Raw genomic sequence first — 11,554 nt, 5'->3', positions numbered from 1 at the left:
CCTTGGACAGTTCCTTTTGACCTCATGATTCTCATTTGGTCTGTCATGCACTATGAGCTGAGGTCTTATATAGACAGGTGTGTGCCTTTCCAAATCAAGCCCTATCAGTTTAATTAAACACAGCTGGACTCCAATGAAGGAGTAGAACCATCTCAAAGAGGATCACAAGGAAATGGACAGCATGTGACTTAAAAATGAGTGTCTGAGCAAAAGGTCTGTATACTTATGACCATGCAATATTTCATTTTTTCTTGTTTAATAAATTTGCAAATATTTCTGTTTTTTTCTGTCAGGATGGGGTGCAGAGTGTACATTAATGAGGAAAAAAAAGAACTTTTTTGAATTTACCATGTTATGGACATGGTTATGAACTGTTATGAGTATTAAGAATTATATTACCTATTCTTGGCTCCTAGCCAACTGATTTCCTTAAATGTATGTGAACTTCCGTAATTAAACCAGTCATATTTTCTACCTAGATCTGTGTACATCATTTATCAGGTCTGGGTGGATTAATCCAATACCATGCTACTGACAAATGACTCATATGATTTGGAAGCAGACGGATTTAACATGTAGATGCATAGCTTGGATTGCATTACCGTAAATTATGCCCCCATTAACAACCAAATGGCTGCAATGAAACAAAGAGTGAAAAAGATAAAAGGGTCTGAATACTTTCCATACCCACTGTATACCCTACAGAAAGTGTATACTAATAGTAACGGCAACAAAAGTGTAATTCATTTAAAAGACATAATTAATGAATATAGAAATGCTTTATAGACTGAAAAATCTATGTGTTCAATCAGCTGCTCTGGGAAATTCACATGTTACAGTATTGGCACTGGTTACCCACTAAACTTGGCATCCTATAACAAGCTATTATTAATTCTGGTCAAGCTATCCAACTAGTATGTAGTTTCCTGCTATTCTAAATTTCTTCAGATTAATCACGTTTTGATGCCATGCGTCCACTGCTCTGAGAACCCCACTGCCAGAAGGAAATTAACTTTACTCCCCCTGGCATTTTCTGGATTTCAGTCATAGAGGTGGGCCAGCACAGATTCAGTCACCACTCAGTGCAAAGTGACTGGCAGCTGTAAATGCTCCCCCAACACTGACCGGCAGCCGGCTCAGTATTGCATCAGTATACAGCCTACTGTCTGTCAGTGTTGGGGGTATGGTTAGAGCCGCCCCTCAATATTTACTGACTAGCTGAGTGACTGAAACTGTGCCAGCCCCTATGACTGAAAGCCTGAGGCTACCAGTGGTAATAAGTTAATTTCTAAGGCTCTCAGTGTAACTTGCAGATTAACTCAATATCTGCAGGTTACATGATTGGTTCCCTTTAATGTGTAACTATCACTGCCATGATGCTGCATTTTTTATTTAGGCTAACTCTAGCTAGCTCTATATTGAAAAATTGTATAATTATTATTAAAGAGAATTTATCAGCAGGTTTTAGCAATGCAAGCTTAAGCCAGCATGCTGCAAGGGTTGACAAAGAAAGGTTAGGTATGCCTGTTTTGTCCAATCTTTTGTTTATTTGCTAACGTTTCTTTAAGCAGCAGGACCCTTTTTATTACAGGAAAATAAATTAATGTGCAGAGCAGTCTGACTCGCCCACTGCTTTGATTGACACCTCACTGTCAATGTACAATCACTATACAGAGCCTGGTGTGGGCAGGGACAACTCCCTGGGCACAGCTACATGACTAAAGCTAAAAATTCAGATTGTGTCAGAACGGCTGCAGCCAATAATGTAAGTGATACATCGTTGGATTCAGAGTCTCTTTGCCTATATCATGCTGCTCTCAGATGATGTAGAAAAATCTGCTGACAGGTTCCCGTTAAGTAAAAAAAATAAATAAATAAATAAAAATAAAACTGATATGATATCCATTTTGTATTCTAAGTGCAGATTGGACCTACATCTATATCAAGAACAAGTTGAGCTCCACTGTCTGTGGAGAGTTGACTGAAATTCCTATGCATTTGAATGGAAATTCAGACCACCTTTCCACAGAAAGCAATGAGTGATATAGCCTTATTGTTGAGACATATTTCAGTTGCATATCTTGTGTGTATGGCATGAATCGATAATACCCCTTTAATGTCCGTTTTCTTCATTTTTTAGTCAGTGGTATTTTGACAACTTTTTATTTTAGGGCTAGCTAGTGTTTGTCTAAATTAAATGGGCACTGACAGGACAGTGGTACGTACAGTATGGAAAATTAGAAAACATTATGACTCCGCTTCAGATGTTAAAATGATTAATCCAAATGAGTATAACACAAAAAAAGATCAACAAGAGGATCTTCAAAATAACGAGCGTGAACTATCCACAAGATAGATTATAATGTATGATCACTATTGGGGCATCCGCTGCTCTCCATTGATCCCAAGAATGGAGAGCCCAAAGTTGCCTACTTTAATAATACAGTACTGAGCATGTGCGACTACCAGATGAATGGACAACAAATGTAGCAATGGCTGCACATACTAAGGGGTACTTTGCATGTTGCGACATCGCTACTGCAATATCGTCGGGGTCAAATTGAAAGTGGCGCACATCCGGCGCCGCTAACGACGTCGCAACGTGTAAAGACTAGAAGCACTGACAAACGATCGCAAAAGCGTCGAAAATCGGTGATCTGTGTAGTGTCGGTCATTTCCATAATTTCGCTGCAGCGACAGGTACGATGTTGTTCCTCGTTCCTGCGGCAGCACACATCGTTGTGTATGAAGCCGCAGGAGCTAGGAACATCTCCTTACCTGCGTCCCGCCTGCAATGAGGAAGGAAGGAGGTGGGCGGGATGTTTACGTCCCGCTCATCTCCGCCCCTCTGCTTCTATTGGCCGCCTGCCGTGTGACATCGCTGTGACGCCGCACGACCCGCCCCCTTAGGAAGGAGTCGGGTCGCCGGCAAGAGCGACGTCGCAGGGCAGGTAAGTGCGTGTGAAGCTGCCGTAGCGATAATGTTCGCTACGGCAGCTATCACAAGATATTGCATCTGCTACGGGGGCGGGGACTATAGCGCTCTGCATCGCTAGAATCGGCTAGCAATGTTGCAGCGTGCAAAGTACCCCTAACACTATATTCATTTAGAGGACTTTGCGACCCCTATTCTTGTGATGGGTAGAGGCTCCAGTGATCAGACTATTACTAATAATGCATTTATCCTCTATCCTGTACATACAGTAGATAATATATGATCGTTATAGGAAAACATCTATTATAATAAATCAAGAGTGGCAATAACAGTGAAAAGAACAAACTACCCATTCATGTTCTAGTCTCACTGCAGTTACTGAAAATAAACCCATTTACTGATATAGTAGAAGCAGAAAGACCACAGTTGTAGTGGTCCAGTCACATCAGATGCCAAAAAAGAGAGCAACAGGCAAAATCAGAGAGATCCACCATCTTCTGTATAAGTAGTGGACTTAGGTTAGATTTCATGGAGTAGTGCATTCAGTAAATGAACATTTCAGATGGGTAATTTATTCTTTTTGCATCTTATTATTAATACTCAATGCTTTTTTTAATTAAAGCAGGCACAATACTGTGGAGGGAGCTACACGAGAACAGTCACTAATATAAGAAACATGGACAGATTATGGGTGCACTTGACTCCTTTGAAGCTAATTAGATAGTCTGACCCATAATCCGTCTCAGAAGATTGAACCAGAAGTCAATGTTAGTCGAAATTAGCATAAACTTGATAAATGCTTTCTTGTTGACTAACACAACTAAAGCCAATATGCAGGGCTGAAGTACAGTTTTTGTATTAGTGGAAGAAATAAAAATAAGAAAAATCTTAGTTTTTAGACTTAAATTTTCGTTAGAGCCAAACTATTTTCAAATGATTAATGTATAGAGAAGTGAGAAAGCTTTCTATCCCTTATTCATTTTACATTAATCCTATTATAAGAGTAATCCTTCATTTCATGTCAGATTACATGTACTTAAGAGTTATTTTGCCCAAATACTACTTTATACTGAAATTATGAGCAGTGGATGAAAGGTATGAACTGTGTCAAATACTAAGAGACTGCTGAATCATTAGTATAAGAGACTGCTGAATCATTAGTATAAGAGACTGCTAAATCATTAATAGAAGAGACTGCTGAATCATTAATAGAAGAGACTGCTGAATCATTAATATATGATGGGACATGCATTTAGAATATGAATGCGCAAACTTAGCCAGTGTGTAAACTGAAACCACCGGATGAATGACATGACATAACATTGTCACTTTGTCTTATATATCCTGCCTCTAGGCTTCAAGATCAAAGGCATACTTTACTATCTTGTTAGACTCTTTCTGAAGACCCAACATCAAACAAATGCTACATTATTCTCTAATAAGTTGTGATAATACTGATACGACTGATTTGACCATGGCCAAGGTTTCCGAATAATTAGCAAAATCACTGCCTATTCCAGCCACAACACAATAATGGTCAATTGCATAGAAAATGATAAACATATTTAATAAACTCATATGAGGGATTCAGTTCTACATGGTTTAAGATCCACAGCTAAACAATGCACCAAAATGTCATATAGTCAGATCTGGATGTTTGAAGGCCATTGATAAACATTGTTCATGCTGCTTGGCATGCTTGTAAGATACAGATGTTGAGTCAGAAGACGTGAAGCAGTAGGAGGAAGCGAGAAGAGATCCACCAAGGATAAGGAAAAAACCTCCAAACCAACCCATAAAGAGTGCTTCACCAAACTCCCATCTTGGGACAATATCTGGGATAGACTCATCCCAAAATTCCTGTACAGTGTCATAAGCCACCCAGGATACTGGAACTAGGGCACTTAGTCCTGAAGTCCAAAGCATTATGCCTCCAAGAAGTAAGAGTCGATTCTTCAGCTCCTGATTTCCGGCTGCAAATTTCACACACTCTAAACCAGGGCTGGTGATGGCAAGTCCAAGCATCCCAGAGCCATTGGATAGGCACATTAAAATCCTTGAGATCCTGAGCTCCGAAGAAAGAGCCAAGAAAGAATCAAAGTCCTTGCATTGCATTCCTCCTTCCTCTTGGACAACACAAGTCTGCCACAGTCCCATTGTCCAGTTTTCTAATTCATTTAAATCTAGATTCAAGTTTTTCCAGAGAGGCACATAAGTAGTAACACAGGACAGAATCCATCCTGCCAAAGACAACAAAGTCCCTCCAAATTGTATGTAAGTTCTTTTGGCCAAAGCCATACTTTTGAGTTATTCTTTGAAAGTATTGTACACCCCAGCAGCTATCTGCTGTCTTGGAGTGGATAGTGAACTAATAATCTTGGCTTCTAGCTACAGGGTATATAAGCTTTAGACTTTAACCCATGAGTGACCTTGAAACAAGGTTTTGTTCTTACAAAAGATAGTGTTTCATATAGATGGGGGAGGAATTCCTGGCAGCTAGGAGTTAAGTTTATGATAAGCATTTGATCTGTTACCTTTCAATTTGCTGAGTAAAATTATATCCCGATGCCTGATGATTACAAGCCAGTGGATGAACAAAGAAAGCTCTATGACCCCTCACCCTAAAACACAACAGTAATCATTGTGCTTCAATATGGATTAATTAGATTTTAAAGGGTGATAAAAGCCTCCTCTGTGTCTAACAGGACTTCATTGTAATACCTGTACCTGACAATCAGGCATGGAGGAGTAAGCCGAGCATAAAAATGGACCTTGAATGGAAAGTTTTTGTTCATCAATTGAGAACATGTTGAAACTTTTACTAAATGAAACGGTTTGCATGTTTCCATAAGGAAGATTATTGTATTTGGGTTGAGGTTATTACAAAAGGTTTAAAAACAAAAAAGGACTCACACAGACCTGTATTCATAGCAATGATGGGGACACATATTAGCTGTTCAGAAATTAGTTAACACTATAATCAGAACAATAATGGGAACATGAGAATTACATCTTGGGCGCTGTCCACATGACGTCTGTGATTAGTATATTTCACAGTTACTCTATGAGAACTTCCCAATATGAACCTGCCAATAAGCTCGGATATTCATACTTAACATGACTCTGATGTATGTTTAAACATATTTGCAGAACATAACTTCAAATAAGCTGTGAAGTGGAAGATAGTCAAGATGTGATGAAATGTGAAAACATAATAAAAAAAAGTAATAAAACAAGTAACATATTTTTTGTATTATAAATGCAGTAATTATATAAACTCAATAAACCAAAAATACATGTTTCTTTCATTTTTATTGCTTCATTGATCGCAAAACAAGCTCTCATTTACTTATGATGTACTTTTACATATATATATATATATATATATATATACACACACATATATACAGGGTGGTCCAAAAGTAGGTGGACAGAAAATAATAACATTTATTTTGATTTATATATAAAATTATATTTACTAACACAAACATAACATTGACAATTACATTTTATTCTGAACAATAATACAAAAGCCCTTAAATATTATCAATGCAGGTGCTGAAACTGTTTTCCATTACAATTTGCACAGCTTTGAAGTATGCCTCTTGCGCTTCGACAGACATGTTTGCACAAGTCTCTTTGGGTATTAATTTCTTGAAATGCATCTCTTATTTAATTTTTCAAATTACTGACACTTTTTGGTTTTCAACTATAAACTTTGTCCTTGAGCACTCCCCAAAAGAAAAAATTAATTGGGGTCAAGTCTAGTGAACGTGCTGGCCAATCAAGTGGGCCTCTTCGGCCAATCCATTTATTAGTATATGTTTCATCAAGATACTTGTGGACTACTCTTGAATAATGTGGAGGGGCCCATCTTGTTGGAAATAAAGGTAATTTGAATTAGGCTGTTGCTGTAACTGGGGAACAACTTTATTCACTAGAATTTCGAGATACTTATCTCCTGTGACTGTTCCATCAAAAAATATTGGTCCTAAAACACCAAAACTTGAAATACCACCCCAAACATTGACACCAGGCTCATTTGGTTGTTGCTCTAATGTTAAATGCATGTTCTCGTTATACCAGTAAATACAATTATGTCTGTTAATATGGCCAGATAATTTGAAAGAAGCTTCATCACTCCACATAATGTTATCTAAAATTACTGGATTTTCTTAAATTTCGTTAACCATAATCTCACTAAATTGCATCCGCCTGTCTGGGTCATCCTCCAATAAACCATGAATTAGACACGGATAATGAGCTTTCCACCCAATAGATTTCAAGATTCGCATGATAGAAGCTCGTGAAATTCCCAATTCTAAAGAGACTCTTCAGGTGAACATTTTTGGGCTCTGAAAAAATGTTTCAGCAACAAGTTGTTTATTATTTTCTGTACAGGCTGTTTTGGGTCGACCAGTTTTTGGAGCATTAAGGATTGAGCCAGTGGCATCGAATTCGTCACGAATACGGTAAATGGTTTGTCTCTTTGGGGCTTGAGTACCAAATGTTTTAATCCAATTTGATCTAACGGTTTCAGCATTTTGAGATTCACAATACTCTTTTAAAATCCATTTTCTTTGATCTGTATTTAAATTATTTGCCATTATGGGTTATCTGAATTATCTGAAAAGAAAACAGATTTGGGGAAGATTTATCTGTGCAAACTGGATCTGGGAAACGGACTCAGTTGCCCTTAGCAACCAATCAGATTCCAACTTATATTTTCCAAAGAGGCTGTGAAGAATGAAAAATGGAATCTCATTGGTTGCTAAGGGTAACTGAGTCAGTTTCAGTTTACAACATGTTTGATAAATCTCCCCCTTCATTATCCAATTACACATACTGTCCACCTACTTTTGGACCACCCTGTATATAATGAAAAAAATAAAAAAGAGAAGACAAAAGGCACATAAGGTAATATTGGGGGGGGCTGCTAACCTGATTGGGTTGTGTACGTCACAACTCCATTGGGTTGTGTATGTCACAAGCACAAGACAACTGGAGCAGTTTACTCTTGAGTCACCAAAATACCTGTGGAGAGGTGCAGAAGTCTTATTGGCAGTTACAGGAATCGTTTGATTACAGTGTTTGCCTCAAAAGGTTGTGCAACAAGATACTAAGTAAAAGGGTGAACCAATAACCAGGATTTTCGTATATAAGCTAAAGCCAGTGCTATTGTGACGCCCTGGCCAGGCCAGGTAATCACAAATAGGCCCCTGCACTACACCTTTCCCTCACAGGTGACATCAGCCAACCTTTAAAACCCTAGTCACCCCCCTCGGGGCTGGATAGACACATCAGGGGGCGGAACCAGGTGGTTGGAAGACGACCACCAAAGAGTCTAGACAGCCGGGGCAGGAAAGAAAACAGTGAGACAAGTGTTAGAGTTTAAGTTGGAGAGGAGTGTGGGCTGGAGCTGTGTGCAGCTCCAGCAGAGGCGAATACCCCAAATTGAACTGCGCCAGGGTAGGAGCCCTGGTGCCATTGGCTAGGAGGCAGACAGCGGTCTACATCCACCACTATAATCCCCCTTTTTGATCGAAGTGACCGCGAGACCCCCGGGTCCGGAGACCCTCGAGCCACCCACAGAAGGTCCGGATCCAAGCAGCTCGGCTGCTGCTGTGGTGCCCTGGCCTAGCCAGGTCGTCACAGATAACATACAAACACCCCCCACCCCCATTAGACAGGGACACCAGCCAAACAAAAACCCTTGTTGCCTCCCTCCGGTGTCTGATGTCCACACCAGGTAGGGCGGAGCTAAGCGGTTGGCCCCACCCACCGAGGAGTTCACAGGCCTGGAGGCGGGAAAAGTGACAGATAGAGTTTGGAGTTTGAGGAGAGAGAGGAGTGAACACTTAGGTGTCTGGGTTTGTGGCCCAGGCACTGATAGCAAGGTTGGCAGATGGCGGTGGCCGTCTGCAGGAGTGGTGGAGCAACGCGGAACCGTAGGACCGGGGTCGGGCGACGGCCCGCCGGTACCGACCGTGGAGCGAAGTGAAGCCAGCACACACAGGCAGGGCCATCGGACCCCGACCAGGCTTGGAGCCGCCGACAATAGTCAGATCCGAATGTGACAGGAACCCCAGGGGTTTCACAACAGCAAAAGTCCCGATTGAAGGCAACCGCCCACACCGTGAGGGTATACAGCTACCGCCTAAGGCTAGAGACCCAAGAGCCAGTGCCTGCAGGCAAACGGGCTCCTCCGGTATCCATACACCGGGGAGCGGACTACCGTTGGGAATCCATAGTAGTCAGAAGGAGAACATCAAGGTGCAGGGAAAGACAGCCACCATCACCTGTCCGGGGAGAAACACTGCAGCCGGCTGCGGGACCCATCCATCCAGCCATTTGGTTTACCAAGGACTTTGTACCTTTCTTGCTAAGTGAGTACACCCGTGCCATCCGGCACCGCCCCGCGCTGCCTCTGCAACCCTGCACCTCACCGACCCTGCCTCCCCGTCACAACATCACCGGGCCCCGGGACCACCGACCCCTACCCACGGAGGGGGAAAACAACATCCCAGCTGCTCCTTACCATCGCTCCCGGGATCCCCGTCTTCAGCAGCGGTGGTGCCTATCTTCACCACGACCCGTCGGTGGCGTCACGGACTAAATCCCCCAAACCAACCACCCCTTTCACTCCCAGGCGAGGAGCGCCACTCGAGTCCCCGGATCCGGCCCATCGCTCGAGCCACCGAGCAGCCGCAGCAGCGCCGGACCCGAGCGTTAGCGAGAGCACAGCAGCGACGGCGTCCTCCCCGCCCGCGACAACTTGGCGTCACAAACATGATTGAACCCCTCTACTTACCAGTAGAAGCGCCGCCATCTTGGCGCGAAAATCTCCCGCTCGAGCGTCTTCTCCGAGCAGGGAAGGCGCGAAAGCGAAACCCCGCCCCCAACAAACGGAAGTGCTGAAGAGTACCAAGGGGGCGCGAGTGTGTCTGCCTGATGTAGCCGAAGGTATAAAAGCGGGGACGCCAGGACTCTGCATACAACTGGTTCCTGGAACGCGGCCACGCATGATGTCCTGTCCGTCCGGCACTGCGGAAATCCCCGAGCTCACGCCGGGAACAGCGGTGTGGGTGGAAGGCTGGACCGCACAGATGTGCTGCCGCCTTCAAGCCCAGGTCCGGTTCCTGATGGAGTGCTGGGTGGCTGAGATGGAGGAAGTGGTGGCGGCCATGCGGAGACGCGAGGTGGAGACAGAGTTGGAGGAGCGGGTAAGCGACCCACGCCCCTATGTCCAAGAAGGACCGGCCGCTGCGGCTGAGGGGCCCGGCCTGCGCCCGCTCACCTTCCTGCTTCCCCCCCATCTGTACCGGCTGCTGTTGCCCCTCCGCTCGGTCCGCTACCCCCAACACCGGTAGCGGAAGCCAACCCGTCCTCTCTTGAGGACCGGCCTGGGGGCGTTGTTCGGAAATGGCCTGTGTCCCTTTCGCTACCATGGAAGGCCCCGCGGGAAGTAGCCGTCCGCGACAAGGAGCCATCGGCCCCGGAAGTGGCCGCACCAGAAGCCGTCCCGGCTCCGGCAGTCCGCCCGGCCGTGGAAGAACCGGCCGCTGCTGGCCCGAAGGCTCAACCGGTGAGGTCAGCTAACCGTGAGTCCCCCGCCTCGGCTGAGGCTGCGCCAGGCCGCAATTGCAAAGCCGCAGTCCAGGCCATGTCACCGCAGGACCCCCATGAAAGAGAACTGGTAGTGGCCGGTGTGGGTGCGGTCCAGCGGGGCCCGACCCGGGCGCAGGGGTCTGCCGACGCCCCATACTGGGACAGGGAACCAAACCCGTTGGGCCGGGAGATTGCCGCCAGAGAGCAGCAGAGGGCCGAAGTGGTGGCGAGGGTGATCCGAGAGAAAGATGCACTCCGTCAGGCCACCTTTCGGGTGCGAGGCCCGGTGTACGAGGGTCAAGTCCAGCAGTTCAACCAACGGAGGGGGTTTGGCTTCATCTATGAGCCGGGCCTGGAGGCCGAAGTATTCGTGGCCCGCCGCGATGTCAATTCGCACCTCCCCACGGGCCATCCAGGTCGTGATTTATTGCCGGGCGACCTAGTGACTTATACCCGCCACTGCGGAGAGAGGGGCTGGTTCGCCCTGGATGTAAAACAGAGGAAGAGCCACAGTGAGCAGACGCGGCCCCAGCCCCTTCCATCTCCACAAGTTGTCCCCGGAGGGACCCTGTGTGTTTTACAACTTGCATGAGAGACTTCTCATGGACATGGCCGAGAACTGGCAGGCCACCCACGAACTTGTGGGCTTGTAAATAAGTTGAGGGGTGATTTTCCGTCGGAGCCACCTCCGGAGAGGCAGATTGGAGGAAGGGCCCGCAGCAGAGCAGGCTGGGGCCCGGCCACCACCAGGACTGGTGGCCATCCTCCGGGGGTCAGGGGTCCCCCAAGGATGTTGGGTCCCCTGAAGTGACAGCCGGGTGCGAGTTACCGTACCCGTTCCCGCTCTGGCAGCTTGAACCTGGACTGGGGTCAAGGGGTGCTGCCCACTTCTTAGGGGCAGCATCAGGGCTAGGTTGCTTGGGTGGGAGAGCGGAAGACATCCATCCGTCCGTCTGTTATTATTAAAAATGTTTTTGTTTACACGTGCAACGTTCAAGTGTCCTAATAAAA

General features: G+C 45.2%; 1 protein-coding gene across 1 annotated transcript; it reads right to left on the bottom strand.

Annotated features, from left to right (window-relative positions):
* Positions 1-4,570: 4,570 nt before the first annotated feature.
* Positions 4,571-5,278, bottom strand: LOC142290745 (claudin-24-like). Its single transcript, XM_075334738.1, has one exon. The coding sequence runs from the start codon at positions 5,231-5,233 to the stop codon at positions 4,571-4,573; it is 663 nt and encodes a 220-aa protein (XP_075190853.1). The 5' UTR covers positions 5,234-5,278.
* Between the last annotated feature and the right edge of the window lie 6,276 nt (positions 5,279-11,554).

Source organism: Anomaloglossus baeobatrachus, chromosome 1 (genome assembly GCF_048569485.1).
Source record: "Anomaloglossus baeobatrachus isolate aAnoBae1 chromosome 1, aAnoBae1.hap1, whole genome shotgun sequence".
NCBI classification, from domain to species: Eukaryota; Metazoa; Chordata; class Amphibia; order Anura; family Aromobatidae; genus Anomaloglossus; species Anomaloglossus baeobatrachus.
This window is presented reverse-complemented; position numbering and strand designations above follow the sequence as displayed.

Excerpts from the sequence above, each read along its gene's own strand:
- LOC142290745 (XM_075334738.1), bottom strand. The coding sequence starts at position 5,233 with ATGGCTTTGGCCAAAAGAACTTACATACAATTTGGAGGGACTTTGTTG.